At 42.9% G+C, this 23,990-nt stretch overlaps 2 protein-coding genes and 1 non-coding gene across 8 annotated transcripts in view; 1 reads left to right on the forward strand and 2 right to left on the reverse strand.

Moving 5' to 3' along the window:
• CCT6B (chaperonin containing TCP1 subunit 6B) overlaps positions 1-7,464 on the reverse strand; it is a 28,226-nt gene extending 20,762 nt beyond the window's left edge. For 5 of the 6 annotated variants that reach the window (XM_041725899.1, XM_041725902.1, XM_041725901.1 and 2 more), the window contains exons 1-4: positions 7,296-7,464; positions 4,896-4,959; positions 3,889-4,023; positions 1,713-1,886 (exon numbers count right to left, since the gene is read on the reverse strand). In XM_041725899.1, the coding sequence (XP_041581833.1) occupies positions 1,713-1,886; positions 3,889-4,023; positions 4,896-4,959; positions 7,296-7,432 (510 nt within the window). In that variant the 5' untranslated portion in view covers positions 7,433-7,464. The remainder of the gene's footprint in view (positions 1-1,712; positions 1,887-3,888; positions 4,024-4,895; positions 4,960-7,295) is intronic. The other variant, XM_041725900.1, reaches the window with a different exon arrangement.
• A 105-nt stretch (positions 7,465-7,569) lies between these two features.
• ZNF830 (zinc finger protein 830) lies at positions 7,570-10,996 on the forward strand. Its single transcript, XM_041723718.1, has one exon. The coding sequence runs from the start codon at positions 7,595-7,597 to the stop codon at positions 8,717-8,719; it is 1,125 nt and encodes a 374-aa protein (XP_041579652.1). The 5' UTR covers positions 7,570-7,594; the 3' UTR covers positions 8,720-10,996.
• A 12,539-nt stretch (positions 10,997-23,535) lies between these two features.
• On the reverse strand, positions 23,536-23,638 carry LOC121474332. Its single transcript, XR_005983344.1, has one exon. It is a non-coding gene; the product is annotated as a U6 spliceosomal RNA (small nuclear RNA).
• Positions 23,639-23,990: the final 352 nt, after the last annotated feature.

The following is a 23,990-nucleotide window of genomic DNA, read 5'->3' on the forward strand; positions in this document are numbered from 1 at the left end:
CTCTCCCTCTCCCTCTGCAACCCCAATCCCCACCCTGCTAGCTTACACTCTCTTGTCAAAAAGCAGTTACAGTCCTTTTTCCTTTTTTTGAAGATTTTATTTATTTATTTGAGAGAGAGCAAGAGTGAGAGAGCACAAGCAGGGGGTGTGCCAGAGGGAGAGGTTGAGAGAGGAAGAAGCAGGCTCCGCACTAAGCAAGGAACCCAAAATAGGGCTCAATCCCAGGACTTTGGGATCATGACCTGAGCTGAAGGCAGATGCTCAACTGACTGAGCCACCCAGATGCCCCAAAAGTTGCTGTCTTAAAACAGTCTAAAAGACAGTCGCAAAGCCAGGACTAGAATTCAGTTCTCTTCAACTGTCAACCTATTACTCTCTCTACTATCAACACTACTCAAACTTTTCCACCAAAGAACATATTAAAGGAAAAGAGGGAAATGTAATCTAAGGTAAGAGCCAAAATTTGCTGGCTATACCAATATGGAATTTCTTAAGTTTTGTGCTTTATCATGAAAAGTTTCCACATCATGCCATAATGTACGTTCGTTTTAATGTAGTAAAGCAATGCTTTCCCCCAAAACTGTAAAGTAAAATTGACATTCTAGAAAGACATGCCCTACTTATTCTGCCACATATCCCCAAGGATATACAATTTGAGAAGCATGGTGCAATGTATACTATTCTCTGGCTCAGAAAGTAATATGAAAACAATTAATTAAATGCTACAGTGTAATCATCTTAAAATATAAATAAAGCAAACAGCTATACCTTAGAAAACTTTGAGATCACATGGTATTTGGTCTTGGGGCTTCATAGGAAATAAAGACAAAGACCCCTGGATAATATCAGTGTTTCTAGAACACCAGAAGAGAATGGGAGCCCTAACCAGATAACATGAAGATTCTGGATCACTTGATATATGTACTCCCAACAGGAGAAAATACTGCAGTCTTTATATGAACTCCGTTGAGCAAGAAACTATCTGATCTTAATCTGATTTGCCAAGTAGGTTTTCCTATTAGTAAGGGGAATCAACCAGAAATAACTCAGGTATTCTAGTCCATTTGTCATTTATATTTCTGAAAGTAAATTAGCAAGACAGCATTCTGATTTACATGTCAATGTCTTGTGATTTTGGTTATGAATTTGTCATTCCTGATAAACCTATATATTCAAATTTCAAAAAATACTAAGCTGAGGAACAGTGATAGTATCAAATGATAGCCATCTGATAAAAACCTTCTCAAAATACTCAGTCTTGCCCTTATATTCCATATATGTTACCTTTAGAAATAAACAAAACAAATATGTACTTCCCAGATGTGAATATTATCTATCAGATTAATCATGCTTCATTAAAGTGGTAAGCTTAACAAGTTCCTCATGTGTCACCTCACATAATAAATATGGACCACTAGGTTTAAGAGACCAGTATATCACCCTAATGACATCCACACAAGATGACTCACAGGCAACCAAACTCCTCCTAACTTACATGTTAACTTAAAAGAAGGTTTAATACGATACTTTAAAAAAATTACACATACTATTCTGACCAATCAAGTCTAGTCTCTAAGTAAGTCTATAAATGTTTGTCTTCCATATTTTATTTCATGTTCAAAAGAACCACATGCAATGGTTGATTATTTTACAGAAAAAAAGAAATCACCACGTTCTATACTCATTCTGAATGCAAAAGTTTAGTCACATACCTCTATTAACACATCAGCCAATTCAGCATGGACTTTAGTTTGTAGAGATGTCCTAGCCACATCTAAGAGGATTTCTCTTTTCATCTCCTTGTTCACTTTAACTTCTTCCAAAACTTCAAGTGCTTTTATCTTTGCAGCTTCAAATCCTTCAGCTATTATTCTGGGGTGAAGGCCCTATTATAACAACATAAAACTAAAATTTATAAAGTAAGTCATCCAAAGTAAAAGTAATCATCTTCTCCTATTAATAGGTATATCCAGAAAAAGTAATATTACCCACATTAATGCCACTAAATATGTTTATGTATATAATCTATAAAAGTAATTTTTCAGTGCTTCATATTTAAAACAACCTCAAACTTACAGAAAAATCGTAAGTCCAGTAGAAAAAACTACAAAAGTCCTCTTTATTTCCAAAAATTATGACACACTGTTATATGGTACCCTTCTGAATGGGCACAAAAGAAAAAACTCCTTTTAATACAGAGGAAAAGAACCAGCACTGGTTTGGAGAAAAGTATAGACAGACACCACCTTCACCAAACTTTAACACAATAATGGGGCAAATAGGCACCATGTGTCTCCTGATACAATGCATTAAGGACACCTTAGAACTTGTATGGTATATGTGCGAAAAGTTCATAACCTGAGCCTAATTATGATAAAATAGTCAAATCGAAACTGAGGACTTTCTACAAAATAACTGACCTGTGCTCTAAAAGTAGCAATGTCATAAAACACAATGTAAAGATTATTCCAGTTTAATTGGGCATCCTGCTCAGCTAGAAGTCGGCTTCTCCTTCTCTCTCTGCCCCTCCACTCGCTCATGCTCATGCTCTCTCTCTCTCTTTCAAAAATAAAAAATAAAAATAAAAAAGATTTAGCCCAGATCTTACTCCTTCAGAAAGTGCCTCCTAATTCACCAATTTCCAAAGTGCTGGTTCAGGATATCCTTCCCTCCTCAATGTTTCTATCATACCTTGTGCCTAGCTCTATCACTATACTGCCACAGTTTCATAATTTTGTCAATGTCTGTCAGCACTTCCCCCTTCCCAAACTTTTTCCTCCCTAAGAAACCCTAATTTTGTTTAGGTATCTCTTTCTCCAGTCTTCAAAGGAAGCTACCCTCTGTACTAGCTCTGGGGGTGGATCTTGATTATATTAAGTCAGTTCCCTGAAAACCTGTTATTGATTTGGAATGGACACAAACCAAAGTTGACCCAATCATATTATAAAGGAAGGACTTATATTCCATAATTGGGCAAATGGCTTTCTTTTGCCCTCTCGTGTTGAGTGTTACTAAAGTATGCTGGTATTCCTAATTTCTTCTGACAGTCTTATAATCAGGATAGAAATAAGCCTTATCATGAAACAGCAATGTAAACGGAGGAGCTAAGAGACAGAAAGGACCAGGGTACTTGATGACTAATAGAATTCTTTAATCAACCAACCTTGGAAGTTTTGTCATGGGAGATTATTTATTGTTTAAGTAACTTTTAGTCAAATTTCTATTGCTTACAGCCAGAAGAATCCTAAATGAGGTACATTGCAGGTACTGAATTACTAGCAATTCCCAATACTAAATGAAACGTCAAGAAGTAATAATTTTAGGACTTTGACCAGGTAATGCTTTGCTAAAATAGTCCTTAAAAGAAAGAAAAATTCAAATACTTAATTAGAGAAGACAGATAAGTAACACCAAGAGAAGAATACAGATTGAACAAGGGCACGGAGGTAGAAATGTGTGTAGTGATTTCAGAGGCTTGTGAGTAGCCTGAAGGAGTCTGGCTAGAGTAGATGGTATGTAAGAAAAATAAAACTAGAAAGATAGGTAAATTCACAATGTGAAAACCTTCAATTATTTTTCTCCGGTTATTTTTTTTTAAAGGTGTATAATTTAGTTTCAAGATTATCAATGATGTTTTCTTTTTTAGGCCATTATTCATGGTTACATGGCTAATTTTTTACTTATATATCCTAAATATTTCATTTTAAAAAGTGGGATAGAATTCCAATGAAAGGCATTATTTTGGCCAAAAAGGACATTATTATTTCCTTTTATAATTGTCCAAAAGTATCTTGATAAAAATTACTTTTGCCCTCTAAAATTAAACTATTTTAGTAGTGAAAAAATTCCCCCATTCAAATGAATAGGAATTCTATAAAATGCTAATACCTCGGAAATGTAAAGATCAGCTTGTTTTAGTAACTCTCCAATAATTAGAACATTGGAAGTAGTACCGTCTCCTGTAATGTCATCCTGGGCTGTTGCTACTTTTGCTATCAAGGAAGCCGTTGGGTGTTGAATTTGCTGGAAAATGTAAACAACAGATTATTTTTTTTAAGGTTTTATTTATTCATGAGAGACACACAGAGGAGACACAGGCAGAGGGAGATGCAGGCTCCATGCAGGGAGCCAGATGTGGGACTCGATCCAGGGTCTCTAGGATCACGCCCCGGGCCGAAGGTGGCGCTAAGCCGCTGAGCCACCCCGGCTGCCCTAAACAACACATTAAAAGAGAGAATGAGTTTTGGTCTAATGAAACAAGATAATCTAAGGGCCAATACTAAAATTAAGAAATAAGCTTCAGGGCAACGTTTGAACGTTTTCTAAGAGTCTTTGTTTCAGGGGATCCCTGGGTGGCTCAGCAGTTTAGCGCCCGCCTTCCGCCCAGGAAGTGATCCTGGGGTCCCGGGATCCAGTCGCACGTAGGGCTTCCTGCATGGGGCCTGCTTCTCCCTCTACCTGTGTCTCTGCGTCTCTCTGTGTCTCTCATGAATAAATAAATAAAATCTTTAAAAAAAAAAAAAAAAAGTCTTTGTTTCAGAATGCAATGACATTTCCAAAATGAATCGAGCCCCACGTTGGGCTCCCTGCATGGAGCCTGCTTCTCCCTCTGCCTGTGTCTCTGCCTCTGTCTCTCTCTCTGTGTGTCTCTCATAAATAAATATTAAAAAAAAAAAAAAAAACCTTTAAAAGATGTAATTTGGAAGTATCCCTAAGCTATTATTTGAATTGTAAAAAGATTTGAAAAACACCAAAATCATCTTTTATTAAGGTTTAACCAAACAAGTATAACCCATGACTGCAGTACTTAAGTGACAGCCTTGGTTTAAACACATACAATTTGTACTATGTTCTAGGCTTACTAAGATTTATTAAAGTCAGCAGCGTCAGCTCACCATCTCATGGAGCAGTACATTGCCATCTTTGGTGAGTTTGATATCACCTGCACCAGAAACAAGCCTGTTCAGAAAACAGTGATATTATTAACCTCATATGTCAAGAGTCAAGCAAGACATTCTCATTTCTTGCCATTCACTGTCCTTAATAAAAGGAACTGAGCCTCGGGGCACCTGGGTTGCTCAGTGGTTGAGTGTCTGCCTTCGGCTCAGGTTGTGATCCCAGGGTCCTGGGATCAAGTCCCACATCAGCTTCCCCACATGGAGCCTGCTTCTCCCTCTGCCTATGTCTCTGCCTCTCTCTGTCTCTCATGAACAAATAAATAATTAAAAAAAAAAAAAAAAAAAAGAACTGAGTCCCAAAACTTCCCATGTGCCATGTGGCACTACCATGGTTATCACCACCATGTGCAGCCTACAGAATCACTTCTCCCCATATACACTGCTATAGCGATTTCATTCGAAATGGAGCATTTACAAGTTGAGAGAAATTGATGAGTTATGAACAGCAGTTTGGTCAAAAAAGGATACTTGGAAATCTACAAACTACAAAATCGTAAATTTCCTGCAAGCTTTTTATTTTGGTGAAATGTTACCATTCATTCACTCAACTTAGTGTCTTCCCTCATCCCTCACATTTATTAGATCATCAAGTTCTGTTGATTTTACAACCTAAATATTTCTTGAATCTACTCCCTCCTCTCCACGTCCACTGTCGTCAACAACTCTAGCCTGGACTTAGCATCCTGGTATCTCTGAATTTGAATCTACCGTCCACACTATATTTATCTTTCTAAAACACAGTGTGACCCTATCAGCTCCCTAATCAAAAATCTATGTTCTGGGATCCCTGGGTGGCGCAGCGGTTTGGCGCCTGCCTTTGGCCAGGGCACGATCCTGGAGACCCAGGATCGAATCCCACGTCGCGCTCCCGGTGCATGGAGCCTGCTTCTGCCTGTGCCTGTGTCTCTGCCTCTCTCTCTCTCTCTCTCTGCGCGTGACTATCATAAATAAATAAAAATTTTAAAAAAAATTTTTTTAAAAATCTATGCTCTCCATCATCTTCCAGGTAAAATCCAGACTATTTAGCAATGAGGTAGTTCACCTTTCCCACTCTGGCTTATGTCTGTTTTTCCTGCCACACCTGCCAATGATATCTTGTGGTTCCCTTTTACACATCATGTTTGTTTTCATTTCTGTTGGATTTACACCATTGGGCTTTCTTGTTCCTTAAGTTACTAGGACTTCAGTCCCTTCTCCAACTGGTGAACTCTAACTTATCTTTCAAGGATCTGATCAAAAATCTGTTGAGAGGGCAGCCAGGGTGGCGCAGCGGTTTGGCGCCTGCCTTTGGCCCAAGGCGTGATCCTGGAGTCCCGGGATCGAGTCCCGCGTCGGGCTCCCCGCATGGAGGCTGCTTCTCCCTCTGCCTGTGTCTCTGCCTCTCTCTCTTTCTCTGTGTCTCATGAATAAATAAACAAAGCCTTAAAAAAAAAAAAAAAAAAACACAGGGATCCCTGGGTGGCGCAGCGGTTTGGCGCCTGCCTTTGGCCCAGGGCGCGATCCTGGAGACCCGGGATCGAATCCCACATCGGGCTCCCGGTGCATGGAGCCTGCTTCTCCCTCTGCCTGTGTCTCTGCCTCTCTCTCTCTCTCTGTGACTATCATAAAAAATCAAAAAAAAAAAAAAAAAAAAAGAAACGACAAAAAAAAAAAAAAAAAAAAACCTGTTGGGAGGCTTCTCCTTCTCCCTCAGTCCTATCACAGGATTCCTGGCCTATATGCCACATATGTACCACCCCTTCATCACCTGGGTTCCCAGCATCCGGTTAGTATACAAGCGCCCTCTTTTACCGTTTATATTAATTCTGCTTACTCCTCTTAGAACGTCTCTCTCTCTCCTAAACATTTTTGTTCTCTTTTCCTCACTCTTCTAAAGAAGATGGTGATGCTACGTAGAGATGCTGAAAGGGTGGCTCGGAAGCAGCGTGGGCACAGAGCGTTCAGACAACTTGCCTAGGGGCGGACAGCTGGAAGGGAGCTTGGATTTGGACCCACACCGCCGGGCCCAAGGCCTGTGCCCTTACGGCTGCGACACGGCCCCACAAATCCCCAGGTAAAGACACACAGTGTCAAAGCGCAGGGGAGTTCCCCGGCTGGCGCTTCGAAGGGACCAGACCAGGGGCACGGGAGCGTTAACCGAAGGCGGGGGGGGGGGGGGGGGGGGTCGCACCCGCCCGCCCGCCCCGGGCCACGGGCGCCCTCCGCGCAGGAGTGACAACGAGGACTACGGGCCCACGGGCGCTTCCTGCGGCTCCAGGCTCTCGGCGGAACGTGTGCCCCGAGCGGGCCGAGCCAACTCCGGGTCCTAACCGCCGCTCCAACCGCCCGCAGGCTCACATTTTCATGGTGCCCTTGGGCCCCAAGTTGGTGCGCAGGACATCCTGCAGCCCTCGGGCGGCGCAGATATTGACGGCCAAGGCCGCCTGGGCCCGCGCCACCTCAGCCTTGGAGTTGATCGCCTTGACCGCAGCCATCGCATCACCCGGCGCGCCACCTGCCAGCGAGTAACAGCCTCAGCCGGGATCCCGAGAGGAAGCCCGTGCCCGAGCCTCAGCCAATCCTCGCCGGGACCGGAAGTGACGTCGCCAGGCCTCGCCCGCACGGAAGCCGCAATCGCTTCGGGTCGGGGCGCCAAGATGGCGTCTTCCGCCTCCGCCTCCGCTCGCGCTCCCGCGGGGAAGCGAGTTGTGAATCAGGACGAACTGCGGCGGTTGATGAAGGAGAAGCAGCGTCTGAGCACCAACCGGAAACGGATAGAATCTCCATTTGCGAAGTACAACCGTTTGGGACAGCTGAGTTGCGCCCTGTGTAATACGCCGGTGAAGAGCGAGCTCCTGTGGCAGACCCACGTTCTGGGAAAGCAGCACCGGGAGAAAGTGGCCGAGCTGAAAGGCGCGAGGGAAGCCACCCAGGGACCGTCCTCCAGCGCAGCGCCTCAGTCAGCCAAGAGGAAGGTGCCGGACGCCGATGGCCAAGAGGCCAAAAGACTCAAGGCCTCCCCGCTGCCTCAGGTGCAACCCTCCACATCCGCTTTGCCCACCAACTTTGACAAAGCAGGGAAGGAATCCACCAGAGCGACTCTCAGTAAGGCTTCGGGACTCGGTTTACTCCCTGATTATGAGGATGAGGAGGAGGAGGAGGAGGAGGAAGAAGAGGGAGGAGGTGGGAAAGGAGGGGACTCGAGCAAGCAGCCGCCCGACGCACAGGGCAAGGACCACTCGCTTTCCTCCCCGAGGGAGGCAACAAGTAGTATGCTGCCAAGCGGTTTCTCGGATACAAATCCCCCCAAGGCCCCCTTAATTCCTCATTCAGGGTCAATTGAAAAAGCAGAAATACACGAAAAAGTAGTGGAAAGGAGAGAAAACACAGCGGAAGCATTACCAGAAGGCTTTTTTGACGACCCTGAGATAGATGCAAGGGTACGAAAGGTTGACGCCCCAAAGGATCAAATGGACAAAGAGTGGGACGAATTTCAGAAGGCCATGAGACAAGTCAATACCATTTCCGAAGCCATAGTTGCTGAAGAGGATGAGGAGGGACGGTTGGACCGGCAAATTGGGGAGATCGATGAGCAGATAGAATGTTACCGTCGGGTGGAAAAGCTTCGGAATCGCCAGGATGAAATAAAAAATAAGCTTAAAGAGGTTCTGACTATAAAGGAACTGCAGAAAAAGGAAGAGGAGAATATTGACAGCGATGATGAGGGAGAACTACAAGATCTGCTGTCACAGGATTGGAGGGTAAAAGGGGCTTTGTTATAGGGTTTCAAGACCCAAGATTTTTACACCCTCTATAATGGTACGAAAAGTGCTGTTTCTGGGTATGATTACTGGTTCCTTCCTGCTTGGAGATTTGGTGACCTAACTGGGTTGTTGACATACAATGAGCCTGTGAAGATAGCACTTTTGAAAATTGGTGTAAAATATTTTTGAGGTGAGGTTGTTTTTGAAATTTTTGAACTATTGTATACTAAAATGTCAACTTTTTTCACACGTTAAGTGAATAATTTTGCGTTGTCAAATCTGTAAGCTGTAAATATTGTACCTCGTTAAATATATATTTACTTAAGTAATTCTGTTTTGAAATTTATAAATAAATAGAAGCCAGGCTAACAGACAAGCTTTTAGATAAAAACCAAGTGTGGCATTTGGGATATATGTGTTTTTTCTTTTCTGATCCCCTAAATCAACTCAACTTCCTGCAGCAGGAGGGTTTTGTAGAAAGGTGGGGAAGAGGGGTTGCTTTTTGCTTTTAAGAATACTATTTATAAACATTATAAGTCATTCAGGGCAAATCAGTTCTCTGAGTATTGTTTCTGTTTCAAAAACATGCACTACGAGAACATGGGAAAATATATTACCAAACCTCCTTAACCCAATTGTTTCTCTTGATTAAACCAATGATTCTTGGATGTGATGTAGGTGCACATGAAGATCACCTGCCAAGCTTTTGAAAAGGTATCTATGAAGTACCTTGGAGCTTTTAAAAAATTTGTGTGCCCAGAACCTACCATTAAAGATTAAGTAACTCTGTGGAGTGGGGCCCAGGTATCTGTATTAGTTTTGAAAGCATCCCATGTTGTTCTAGTATATGCCAAAGTTGAAGGGTCGAGTTTAGGTCGCCCTAAATCCAGAACCCATCTATATGTTTTCACGCTTTGTTTTTTTAAATACCGCATTCCATAAGTTTATCATCTATTGTATAAAAGAAATACCACCTTTTATTTAGGTTTCATCCAGTCTTAAATTTATTACATTTCATAGTTAAATAAGGGTTCAGAGTTGCTGTCCATCGTAGGGAGGATAAGTTTTTTCTCAAGGAGTAACAATTAGCTTGTTCCAGTCACTCACAGACTGTTGAAATAACTCCTTTTCCCTTTGGCAATAGAGGTATTCAAGTGAAAAAGGAATTAGCGGTGTTCCAGAGGTAGAAATGCATATGGCATACTCAAATGAAAGTGTGTAGTAATGATGATAATAACTAAAACATAGCCTTTACATTGGTTCTAAGTGGTTCTAGGTGTTTTACATAAACCAAATCTAGTTGCTCTAAAGCTCAGTTGTTGGGGGCCAGGGTGGCTCAGTTGATTAAGCATCTGCCTTCAGCTCAGGTCATGATCCTGGGGTCCGGGGATCAAGCCCCACGTCGGGCTCCCTGCTTAGTGGGGAGCCTGTTTCTCCCACTCCCCCTGCTTGTGCTTTCTGTCAAATAAATAAAATCTTTAAAAAAAAAAGTTTAAAGCTCAGGTTTTATGAAGAATACCAAGAGTTAAGGTATGAAAAAGCCTCACGTGGATGCTAGGTGAAGGAATTCTTCCTCTCAGCAGTGTAGGAAAAATAGAAGTTTTTGAGCAAAAAATGATATTTGCAAAAATAATTACGGAAGATGATTTTAGTTGCAGTATATAAAATGGAATGAATGTGGATAGGAAACGCTGTGAGACTACTCGGAAACAGATTTTAAAAGTAAAGTGAACAAGACAGTTACGGACTGAGAGTAAACAAAGTTAAAAAATTTCACAGGAAAGGCTAATATTTTAGTGAGTAGAGGTAGAAGAAAAACAGGAGGGATAAAGATGAAATTCACAGGCATGGGGTTTTTAGTGTGGGTCCCTAAAAAAGTTATCTAACACTTAACTGAGCAAATTGTCTTTGGCAGAAACTCTTTTCTTGAGCTGTCAGCTGATTGGTAATAGCTTTGATTTGATAACAGCCTGCTTTCAATGTATAAACCCACAAGTACAATTTTCTATCATCCTTCAGTTTTATTTTAAAGATTTTGTTTATTCATGAGACACAGAGGCCGAGACATAGGCAGAGGGAGAAGCAGGGTCCTCGAAAGGAGCCCAATGTGGGACTCGATCCTCGGACCAGAATCATGCCCTGAGCCAAAGGCAGACACTCAACCACTGGGCCACCCAGACGTCCCCACTTTTATTATTTTAGAGTGAGAAAATACAAAGGTGAGTTTGAATAGTAGGCCCTGTTCTACATTGGCTTAAGAAGCTAGGCTGATGATCTAGCAGAGCACCGCCCATTTAAAAATACGGGGCAAGGGATCCCTGGGTGGCGCAGCGGTTTGGTGCCTGCCTGTGGCCCAGGGCGCGATCCTGGAGGCCCGGGATCAAATCCCACGTCGGGCTCCCGGTGCATGGAGCCTGCTTTTCCCTTTGCCTATGTCTCTGCCTCTCTCTCTGTGACTATCATAAATAAATTTAAAAATTAAAAAAAATATATTTAAAAATACGGGGCAAGCCACATATATTTTCAATTTTCTAGAAGCCACATGAAAAAGTAAAAAATATGAAATCAATTTTAATGTTGGGAGGCCTGGGTGGCTCAGCAGTTGAGCATCTGCCTTTGGCTCAGGGTGTGATCCTGAAGTTTCGGAGTGAATCCCACATCGGGCTTCCTGCATGGAACCTGCTTCTCCCTCTGGCTATGTCTCTGCCTCTCTCTCTGTGTCTCTCATGAATAAGTAAATAAAATCTTTTTTAAAAAATTATTTTAATGTATTTTAGCTAATATATCCAAAATAGTCACTTTTGAATGTATAATCAATATTTTTTAAAGATTTTTATTAATTTATTCATGAGAGAGAGAGAGAGGCAGAGACATAGGCAGAGGGAGAAGCAGGCTCCCTCTGGGGAGCCCAATGCAGGACTCAGTCCCAGAACTCCAGGATCATGACCAGAGCTGAAGGCAGAGGCTCAACCACTGAGCCACCCAGGTGTCCCTATAATCAATATTTAAACATCATTAACGAAATATTTTACATTTTGCCGTTTCTAGATTTCTGAAATCTGGGTATATCTAACAGCACATCTCAGTTTGGACTGGCTGCATTTCACGTACTAGCCATATGTGACTAACAGTAAAGGACAGCACAGACAACGAGAAAGTTGTGCAGGTGGAAAAATAAAACATGCACAGGAGGGAATGAGGAGACCAATTTAGAGGGGAATGTTCTTTCCTGATAACAGTGGAAGTTACTATTAGGTAGATTATGGGATGCCTGGGTGGCTCAGCAGTTGAGCATCTGCCTTCAGCTCAGGGTGTGATCCCAGGGTCCCAGGATTGAGTCCTGCATCGTGCTTCCTGCATAGAGCCTGCTTCTCCCTCTGCCTGTGTCTCTGCCTCTCTCTCTGTCTCTCATGAGTAAATAAAATCTTTAAAAAAAAAAAAAGAAGGTAGATTATGAACCGTTGTGTAAGGTCTTGAATGCCATGCTCTAAGTAGTTGGAGTTTTCTATAAGTTAACAATTGAGTATCCTTGAAGTTGTTGAGTTCATTATAACACAGAAAGCTTAAGGAATGCCAGGTATATGTTACTATACAAATAAACAGCACTGGGCTTTTAGGAGAGAGAGAAAGCTCTGTTCCCAATACTCTGTATCCGGGAGAATGAGTGGTGGGACCCTGAACAAAATGAAGGAAATCCTTGTTGGATCTTTGATCAATGTAAACAGCTACCAGGGTTAGTGGATCCTTCCTGATACTCCACACATTGGAGACTCCTTCATACCGCTCTGAGCTAGGTCAAATAGGTTTTGGGATTAGACTGTGAATCCACTAATGTTCCCAAATTATAAGACTTAGTCCCACGATTTCTTCCAGTCACTGTTCTCTTTTTAGAGAACCCCCCTCATTTAGCCAACAATATGTTAGAGTTACTGTGAATGAAACAAAGGTAATTCTCTCACCAATTCACTTACCAATTCAGTGTAGTTCCCCTAACTGGAGAGGAAAAAATGCCCATCTAACTAGCCTTCAAATGTAAATTTGCTCAGTGGCTTACAACTTACAAAATGCTTTCACATTTGTATTTTCTTTATTGATGTATTTGTATTTCTTTATTGATGAAAGTAATAAGTACTTTTTACACACCAGGAAACAAAGTAAGAGGCTCCGGAATTAAAATTCCAGGAGAAAAATCAATTTACGCCTAAAACCTTTACTAGTAACAATCACCAGATTGGAGCTAATAAGAACGGGAATTGGCAAGAGAAAACAGATGACACAGGTTCAAGTTCCCACTCTACATTTTTTTCTTTAATAAGCATTTATTGAGTATATATGATACAATAGGGTTTTTTCTTTTTTTCAACTTTATTTTTTTTCACTTATATTCACTTTGCCAACATATAGTATAAACCACTCTACATTTTAATGGTTAGTGATCTTGGGCAAGTCACATCTCTAAACCGTACTGCACTCTACTATCAAACAATGATACCTCACAGGCCAAATGACACATGCATGTGAAGAGGGTTTATAAACAAGTGCAATACAAGTATGTCTACTACAGATGGTCCCCCACTTACTATGGTTGTACTGCACGTTTTTTCGACTTTACAATGGTGGGAAAGTGACACACCTTTGGCAGAAACTGTACTTCAAATTTTGAATTCTGAATTTGAATCTTTTCCTGGGCCAGTAGTAAGCGGTATGACATTCTCGGAATGCTGGGCAGCAGCAATGAGCCACAGCTCCTAGTCAGCAACGTGATCACAAGTTAAAACAATCGATACACTGACAGCCATTCTGTACCCACACAACTATTCTTTGAATGAAATATTCAATGGATTATATGGGATATTCAACACTTTATTTTTTTTTAAGATTTTATTTATTTATTCATGAGAGAGAGCGAGAGAGAGAGGCAGAGACACAGGCAGAGGGAGAAGCAGGCTCCATGCAGGGAGCCCGATGCAGGACTCCATCCCAGGACCCCAGGATCACGCCCTGGGCTGAAGGCAGGCACTAAACCGCTGAGCCACCCAGGGATCCCCTCAATACTTTATTATTATTATGAAATAGGCTTTAAGTTAGATGTTGCCCAACTGTAGGTAATGTAAGTGTTCAAGAGCACGTTTAAGGTAGGCTAGACTAAGCTATGATGTTTTCATCTTATGATGGATTTATCGAGACTTCCTGCAGGGTTACGTCCCAATAAGCCCATCATATGTTGAGAAAGATGGCCTAGTCTTCCCCTGCCACATGCTAACTTGATTTTAGTCTAACATAAAGCCCCTAATTTCCTCTTTGTGATTGAGTTAAGTAGAGCAGGTGATTTTCTTGAGATTTCTTTTACCTCCAAATTTTTTATTTTGCCATGAGACAAGTGGTATCTCACCTTTTAAACATTTTTAAAGTCATCCAATTGACTATCTGGAGATATATGGCTAAAGTGTTGCCGCTTTTATTATTTGCCCAGCATAGTCCCCATTTATCTTGGTGTGATTATGAACAGTACTCACCTTCCCTCTCAACACTCCTTTTCTGGAGGTATAGATACCCACCTAGAATTTTTATAGGAAGAAAAATCACTTACTAATGAACATAGAATCAAGGTCTTAATGGAAATAGTATGTTTCCTGTTAATGATGTACTAATTGGCTGGCTACTTGGCTGGATATTTGTGTAGGGGGAATTGAGTAAGTATATGGGTAGGAATAGTGGCTAGATAATTTTTTTTTTTTAATTTACTTATTCATGAGAGATGGAGAGAGAGGCAGAGACCTAGGCAGAGGGAGAAGCAGGCTCCATGAAAAGGGCCCGTTGAGGGACTTGATACCGGGACTCTGGGATCATGCCCTGAACTAAAGGCAGACAATTAACCGCTGAGCCACCCAGCCATCCCTAGATAGATAATTTTTTATTGCTTTTTAATACTAACAGTCTACTAGTTTGTATAATATCAAGAATTACTTGAGAAGCTTTACATTTGAACAGGAAGAAAATCCCAAAACTCTGCAGTCTATTTTCTATTTTTTTATGCATTCTATTTCCTATCTATAGTTCCTTTCTCAGTGATCTCATCCATTCTTGTGGGTTTAAATATCACCTATATACTGATGACTCCCAATTTATATCCCTAGCCTTGACCCTTCTCCTAAGAGTCATCCTTCATTCCCTTTTATTCCCCCAAATCTAATGCATTGGCCAGAGTCCTGGCAGCTCTCCCTCTAAAATATGATATGCCCAGAATCTGTCTACTACTTTGTCTCCACTGGTCCTAGCCACCATCTCTTGCATTAGTGTTACCTGTTCCCTCACACACACCCTAGCCACGATCAGTTATCAACAAGAGTGATCTTTTAAAAATTTAGATCAAGTCACTGTCACTAAAAACTGTTCATCATATGCTTCCATTACACTTGGGAGAAAAAAAAAAATCCAGGCCCTTATTAAGCTCACATGATGCTCAGCATTTGCTGATTTGAATGTCTACTACTTATGAACCAATAACCGACCACAAATCCCACTAAAGGGGGGTGGAAAGGGCAGGAGAGCATAGCTGCTCTATGTTGAAATCAACTGTCATCATTCAATAGTGGGTTGGCATGGCCAAATGTCTTTAATTATCAAGAGGAATGGTAAGTCAAGACTGGTTTTCATTTTTAGTGAAATCTCAAAAACACCTTGTGTGTTGAATGTGATCCTTAACCTCCCCTCCATTCCCCCCCACCCCACCCCTCCCCCCCCAAGCCCCAGCCCCCCTCCCCACCCCTGCAACCTGTCTTCTAACTCCATCTGCTACCCTCTCCCCTTTATTCTCCACATCCCAGTTCTCACTGGTTAACTTTCTGTTCCTTAGATATGCCATGTTAAGACCTGTACCTTGCAGTTCCGTCTTCTCAGAACCTGACCTCAAACAGCATGGCAATCATCATTTGGTTCTCAGCCCTAATGTTTCTTTCTCAGATGACATAAACAGCCATCCCCCACCACCTCTTGTCACTCTGTCACATGATTCTGTGAATTCATTACACTTACCACTATCTTGAATTAGAGTGTTTATTTGCACATGAATTATGTCTCTCCCCCACCAGAATGTAAACTCCACAAGGGCAGAGGGCTTGTCTGTCTTGCCCACTACCTAAAATAATGCCAAGCAATAATAGAGCTCAATAACTACTGAATGAATAATATCCACACAGCAGGAAGTTGCTTGGAAAACTGGTAAAAAAGACCAAGCTAACTCATGGAAGTTGGAACCAGAACAAAAGTCAGTTCAGTAGCTTAAAGGGCTGAGAAATCTTTTCCTATCTTGGGTCTCTCCTTTCTCTGGCACCTGAAGCTCTTACCTGTTCTGCAGGTAAGGAGGTATCCATAACAGCCTCTGGAGTGCAATGGGCCACCTCCATATTTAGCAGCTAATGAGAATTCCTCATGGCACCAAACAAACAAAAGGGATGGCCATATGTTAGTGGGAGCAAGTGGGCAGCCCTGATTGCCTAGAGGCCTCTGGAGTGGAGAGAAGGAGGAATAGAGTGATTCTTAGCAGCAAGATCAAAGAGTCAGCAAGGACACATTGCTTCCCAGCTGCTCTCACAGCCCTCCGTCCTCTTCTCTGCCACCATCATTTCATTTGGCTCCCTCCTCCTGTCACTTGGCAGTCAAAGCTATTTCAGAGTGAGTCTGCACTCAGCCATCCTTCATTGAAATCACTCCCAGTCTCTCAGAGGAGGAAAGGAGTTCCATCTGGCTGTACTTCCATTTTGCTAACAGCATTTGGCCAGCTTCTCGCGCACTTGGGAGCCAGCGGTCACCTTTAGGGGAGTTCGGGAGGACCACACTGATTGGGTGGTTGATGGTGGTGGTTATTGCTGTTTTCATTGTGTGTGTGTGTGTTTGTTTGCTTGCTGTTCTGCCAAATGTGGTTATAAGAGAGTGTCAACCAAGCCAGATTGTCAGGTTATTATTAATAATAGCTACCATTTACTGGATTCCTACCATGTATCTGGCGCTGTGCTAGGGTTTGACATACTCTGCCGCTAATCCTCAAAACAACATAATATCTTCATTTACAAACGAGGAAACTGATGCTCAGAAATGAAGGAGCTACACATCAGTTTTCAAGGCTCAACACCCCCCAGAGGTAAAACGCTCTTATAGACACCATCTAATGACTTGTCCAAGGTCATTCAGCAACGGCTACCTTAAGACTACATGCAACTTGATTCCTGGTCCCCTATTCTATTATTTAACAGTGAAATGTGGAAAGTGGAAGAGGATCCCCAAAAATAACAAAAATTAAGATTAGGGAGGTTTATGATCAATGTTCAGGGACCTTGGTGCTGTTCAGAGACCTTGGCTGGGCTGAAAGCTGTGTTTTCTTCAGAAATTTGTTAACAGACTCTGTCCACAGTGCCCCCACCTTCCTCTATTTCACCAGCAATCAATTAGATTACTTAGTGGTCTCTGATGGGAGCAAGAATGACTTCAGTTCCCAGACACTGCAACTGGGAGACAATCGTTAGACTGGGCCGTGTGGTCCACCACTCGACCTTGAGTAAATTACCTCACCCTTGTTTCCTCCAATACAGGTAGAGTTAGAGTTTCTACCTCTTAGAATTACTGACAGGATTAAATGAATTCAATGCATGTAAGTGTTTTTAGTACAAGCAAATATTATTGAATAAATGACTGTGACTAAAGACAAGACCCTTACTTACATTCAAGAAACCTACAAGCTGGTTGTATTGTAAATGGTATAAGAAATTAAGCAGGACCCAATTATTTACTAAACTACTGATAGAGGCAGCAGAAAGAGAGCTAATCAAAAGTCTGTAGTCTGACTTTTCCCATTCACCAGTTATCTATTGCATAGGTTTGCTCCCCAAGCGTTAGTCTTATCATCTGTAGTATTATGCTATCTGGGTACTCCCTAACCACCACCCCCCCACCTCTATCACTTCGGTATTGTAATTTATAATAAGAAATATGTATTTTGGGGTGCCTGGGTGGCTCAGTCAGTTAAGCATCTGCCTTCGGCTCAAGTCATGATCTCAGGGTCCTGGGATTGACCCCTGCATCATCTCATTGGGCTCCCTGCTCAGTGGGGAGTCTGCTTCTCCCTCTCCCTCTGTGATCTCTCTTTCACGCTCTCTCAAATAAATAAAATCTTAAATACACATATTACCTTTGTCCCCATTTCTTTTTTTTTTTTTTAATTTTATTTATTTATTCATTAGAGAGAGAGAGAGGTGGAGACACAGGCAGAGGGAGAAGCAGGCTCCATGCAAGAGCCTGATGTGGGACTCAATCCAGGGACTCCAGGATCACACCCTGGGTCAAAGGCAGGCGCTAAACCGCTGAGCCACCCAGGGATCCCCCTTGTCCCCATTTCTGGAAGAGATGTAAAATCCTTGGAATTTCCTAGGGGCTCCTGTTGTGCCCAAGATTGCAAATCCGAGAAACCACCAAGGAGCCGACACCGATGCAAGCGCACGAGGGTTTATTAGCAAGCTCGAGTTTGGGTCCAAGTGTGCCCGACACAGCGGAGCAGGGACTTGGACCTCGAAGTGGGTTACAGCTGGGTTTTTAGTAGGCTGGTCTAGGGGATTTTCAGAACGGGTGGAAGAATTTCTCGAAGTTCTGTTTACATTCTGATGTGGGGCTTTCAAGGGCATCGAACTCTGTTCTCATTCTAATATGAGACTTTCTACCATGGGCGTGGGCTCTGTTGTTTTTCTGATATGGGATTTTCTGCTGAGGGCAATTCTGAGCTCTGTTGTCTTTCTGATATGGGATTACCTGCCGAGGACATTGAGGACATTCTGCAGTTTTTCCCATAAAGTGCAGCTCTTATTCACAAGGGCCTAAAATGGCTGTACTTGTGCTAATGCTAAACTTTAGGTGAGATGGCCTTAATTTTTCTCAGCCTCCACAGGTGGCACAAGTCAGTTAAACTCTTGGTTTCAACTCGAGTCTTGGGGTGGTGGGATTGAGCCCTGCATCAGGCTCCACCCTCAGCCTGGAGTCCGCTTGTTCCTTTCCCTCCATACCCACTCCCACCCCCGTGCTTGCTCTCAAATAGATAAAATCTTTTAAAATAAATAAATAAAAATAAAAAGGTAAAATCCTTGGAATTTCCTAAGTGACTAGAGGTGAGAGTCATAAAGGTGGCTTTTGTTACTCAAAACAATCCCAACCACCTCAGAGTTTATGTTAATGAGGTGCCTTCTAGGAAGCCCTAAGGGTTTGTGCTGGTTGCCAGGGGAACCAACTTTGGGATTAGGGTTAGAATTTTCAGCACCCCTCCCCACCTCTGGGAAGGGAGGGGGCTACAGATTCAGTTTAATCACCAATGGCCAATGATTTGACCAATTATGTCTGTATGAGGAAACCCCTATAAAATCCAAAAAGGATGGGGTTTGAGAGCTTCACGGTTGGTGAACATGTTGGTGAGCAGGAACATGGAGGTGCTGGGAGGGTGCCATATCCAGAAAGTGCAAGGAAGCTCTGCACCCCTTCCCACATACCTTCCGCCTATGCATCTCTTCTGTCTGTTCCTGAGTTACATCTTTTTATAACAAGTAATCCAATAAATAAAGTGTTTTCCTGAGTTCTGTGAGCTGCTCTACCACATTTATCAAACCCGAGGAGGGGGCTTTGGGAAGCTCTAATTTAGAGCTCGGCAGTCAGAAGCACAGGTGACAGACACCCTGGACTAGGGAATGGCATCTGAAGTGGGGTAGGCGGCAGTCTTGTGGGACTGCACCCTTAATCAAAACACTTTCATTGAAAGTGTTGAAAACCCACACATCTGGTGTCAGAAGTTTAGCTTTCAGAGAGCCCCATCTATAATATGATTGGAAACCATTGAGTTTTTTCCTTTACCATCACCAAGACCAAAACAAGCTGAAGGCAGGAGAGGGAGAGCACAGTGGCTGCATAGTCAAGAATATTCAAGAGGAGGGCACAGCGGAAGCTCCCAGGTGGCTTAGTCTGTTAGGCATCTATCTGCCTTTGGCTCAGGTCACGGTCTCAGGGTCCTGGGATGGAGCCCCATGTCCAGGCTCGTCGCTTAACAAGAGTCAACTTCTCCCTCTGCCTCTGTCCCTCCCCATGCTCATTCGCTCTCTCAAACAAATAAATAAAATCTTAAAAATAAAAAGGGGGGGGGGGGGAAGCTCCCAGAGAAGGAGAGAAGAGGGTAGGAGCTCTCCTGACATAAAGGAAATGGCATGTGAGGTACAAGAGAGGAAGGAAGCATTCAACCTGGTTTTCAACCTCTGCTGCCATACCAAAGCTGGAAAACCAACTGGCATCAATACTACCTCTCTGCCAGCCTAGAGTCCAGTGGAGGAGACAGAACTTAAATTTGCTTCCCAAATAGGCTCATCTCTTTGTAAAATAAATTTCCCCTTTGAAAATTATTAACTTGCCACCTAAAAGACCTGACCACCAGGGCTTATTACTAACACAACCCAGAAGCTTAGGGAAGATGGTAGCAACTTTGAGTCTCCCTCACTTGGTATCTGTGAGCTCGATCCCTGGGTTGAGGGTCCCAAGCCCTGCCCCTGCCTCTGGGTCATCGATCAGCTATTGCCAGAGGTACAGTTGACACCTCTCCTCTTTGTCCTCTCTCAACCTGGCAGCTGCAGCACAAAGATATTCCAAGGAGAGGCCAAGAAATCCCACTGCTTAGGAACCTACATGCATCGCCTTTATTGAAAATAAAGAGCCATGAGCTGATTTGAAATATTACATCTTCCTACAGCTGTTCCCTTTTAAATATTTATCCTGGCAAACACCATCACCGTTTTTTACAACTTATTTTAATTGTGTGACTATTAAGCAAACCAAACCGTAAAATTGGCTCTCAGTGCTGAGATTTATGTGATTCATAGACCAGAGCTTATTAAAAAGGGAATCCACTGAGTGCAAACTAGCCTCACGAGTGCCCCACACTGTCTCCAGGAAGGTGTGAAGCCTTTTCCCTATTCCTGCCTGTGGCTGCCAAGCTTTCACAGTGATGAGCAGCATGAAAAATGAACAGAATCTACCCATTTCCCTCTGGTTTTTTTTTCTTCTTAACAATCCTCAGGAGCTTAAATTGGAAGTCAGGGATGCTACAGTCTTACAGCGGGTGGCAGAATCTCTGAGAGCTCACAGCAGAATCAGTGCCCTGGAGAATTAGGTAGCATCAAGGTCTGAGAGGAGGACTTAATCATAGGACTTTGAGTAACTAGGAGTAATAGGTAGTGGGTATCCTGTGTATTTGCCACCAAGGTCATTGTTGGTTTGAATCATGGAATTGCTGTATGCCCAGCTCTGTTCTGAGGGCTTTATGCTTAGAATGACAAGTTAGGTAGTTTTGTCATCCACTTGAGGAAGTAAGTGTCCGACTCCTGATTGTGGCTCAAGTCGGGATCTCAAGGGTCCTGTGATTAGGACCTGTGACAGGCTCCGTGCTCAGCAGGGAGACTGACTGCTGGGACTCTCTCCCTCTGCACTTCCCCTGCTCATGCGCTTGCTCTCTCTCTAAAATAAATAAAATCTTTAAAAAAAAAAAAAAAAGACTTCAATTAAAGCATGCCCTCGAAAAATGCACTTACAAATATTTACATGAATACTTAGTTACTCTTTCACTGTTTACCACCCAAGCTGCCCTCATTTTCCCCTATATTTTTACAGTAGCCAACTGACTGCCTCCCAGTTTCTCTGCACAGCAGCCAGACTGATGGCAATCCTGTTAAAACTTAAGTCAGATCGTGTTACTTCTCTGCTCAATACAATCCACCAGCTTCCTATTTACCTGCCACAAATGGCAACAACTCTAATGTGTTTACAAGGCGCTCTAGGGTCTGTCTCCAGATCCCCTGCTGACCTGGGCCCCAGTTCTTCTCACCCTTAACTCCTGCTGCTGTAAGCACAGCCATCTCCTTGCTGATCTCATTACATGACTTAGCCTGGCCTCTGGGCCCTTACTTGCTGTTCCCCGTACCCTAGAACACCATGCAGCTCTCATTCTGTTGTCTTTACTCTATTGTCATTTCGTGGCAGAGGCCTTCCTGAACACTGTGTTTAAAACCGCAACCCCCCACCTCCACCCTGCCTGGCACCTCCTATCCTCCTCCTCTGCATTTTTTCTCCACAGCACTCATCAGCAGGGCACATACTATGCATTTTATTTACGGTTTATTATCTATCTCCCACACTAACCTCTGAGCTCCTTGAGGAGAGATTTGTTTTTGTTTTTTTAAAGATTTTATTTATTTATTCAAGAGAGAGAGAGAGAGAAAGGCAGAGACACAGGCAGAAGGAGAAACAGGCTCCATGCAGGGAGCCTGATGTGGGACTCGATCCTGGGAACCCAGGATCATGCCCTGGGTCCAAGGCAGGTGCTACACCGCTGAGCCACCCAGGGATCCCCTTGAGGAGAGATTTGTCTGTTTCATTACTGTATTCCAGTTCCTGGAATAGTGCCTCACAGAGAGTAGGCATTCAATAATTGCCTGATTGAGGGGTGCCTGAGTGGCTCAGTCGGTTAAGGGTCTGCCTTCGGCTCAGGTCATGATCCCAGGGTCCTAGGATGGAGATTGGGATTCCTGCTCAGCTGAGAGCTGATTCTCCGATTCTCCCTCTCCTGCTGCTCCCCATGCTTGTGATCTCTTTCTCTCTCTGTCAAATAAATAAATAAAATCTTTAAAAAAAAATAATTGCATGATTGATTCAACTCTGCAGGGGTATGAATGTACCCAGGATGGGGAGTAGAAGGGAATGAACATTTGCTGAAATACCTCCAAGTGCCAGCCAAGCAGTTTGCAAGTTAGTATCAGTCATATCATTTAACTGTCACACACAATCCTAGAAGGTATTTTTATCCCCAGTTCACCATGAAAACTGAAGCCCAGAGAAGTTAAGAAAATAGACAAAGGTTACAACAGCCAGTAGTGGAAGAGAATTCAAACCTAAATCTGTGCCCACCACACATTACTTCATTCTCCTTCTCTGAGGAAATACAACTGCCAGCTTTCACACCTAGTTCCATTTTACACTGAGAGGTGGGGGACTGGGGAGTAGGGGTGAATCAAAGAGATTTGGGGGTTCCTTGGAGCTGTCATCAAGCAAAACAAACATTAAAAGCCTGAGTCTTGTTGCACATTAACATCAAACACTGTCAAAGATACAACGTAATAAACATCCTTCTAGGGAGCTGATCACTTTCATTCCAGTCACTCAGGGGTTTATTTATAAATATGTGCTGAGTGCCTACTAAGTGTCTAGTATTACCCTAGACATTGAGGATAAAGAGATGCATAAGGCACAGATGTCACCCTCCACAAACATTTGAAGTCCAGGGCAGTGCTTTCCGATGTACGTATCAATATGAGCTGAGGACGCAGTTTTACATTTTCTGGGCACCGCCGCATTTTCAAAAAAGTAAAAACAGTTGAAATTAATTTTAATATATTTTTATTCAGCCCAACATATCTAAAATAATACTTTAACATGTGAATCAACACGAATACATATATATTTTTTAACATATATATCATTGATAAGTTATTTTACAGGTTTTTTTTTTTTTTTGCTTGGCAAACCCGTCTTTGAAATCAGTGTGCATTTTACAACTTACAGTTCATCTCGATTTGGACTAGCCACATTTCAAGAGGTCGAGAGCCACATGTGGGTTAGCAATGACAGCCCTCAACATCACTACAGAAGTTCAAGGCCTACACAGCACAAGGCTTTGACTTGCATATACTAGGAAACGATTGCCACAGTAAGTCTACTTAGCATACACCATCTCATATAGATACAATTTTTAAAGAATCTTCCTTAACAGTATGGAACTCTTCACGAATGTGTGGAGCATCCTTGCACGGGGGCCCTGCTAATCTTCGCCGTATGCTCCAGCTGTGTATATACGCTGTCTCGGCAGGTACCAAGAACCTTCTAACGTCTTTCTTCCCTTGCCTCAGTCTCTCCCCTTCCCAGCCTCAAAAGTAGTTACGATGATTCCACGAGGCCCTTGGTGGTTCTCCATCCCCTACATTACAAAAAGCCGAGCTCTTTTTCGCGTAGCATAGAATTCTCTGCTGATGGTTTGCAGTTCCTGCCCCCGCCCCCGCGTCACTCAGGTTCTCTGAGCCTGCTAGTCCTTGGTAAAAACAGCCATCCTGATCCCTCTTTTTGAGGGATCTGAGGTTTGAAGGGCAGTAAGTGCCCTTAGGCAATACAAGGCATTTCCTCTCCCCACCGCTGCTCCACACTCTAAGTCTCTGTCTATATACCT

The sequence above is a fragment of the Vulpes lagopus genome, chromosome 12, assembly GCF_018345385.1.
Source record: "Vulpes lagopus strain Blue_001 chromosome 12, ASM1834538v1, whole genome shotgun sequence".
NCBI lineage: Eukaryota > Metazoa > Chordata > Mammalia > Carnivora > Canidae > Vulpes > Vulpes lagopus.

Coding starts and splice junctions, on each gene's coding strand:
- ZNF830 (XM_041723718.1), top strand. CDS start 7,595: ATGGCGTCTTCCGCCTCCGCCTCCGCTCGCGCTCCCGCGGGGAAGCGA.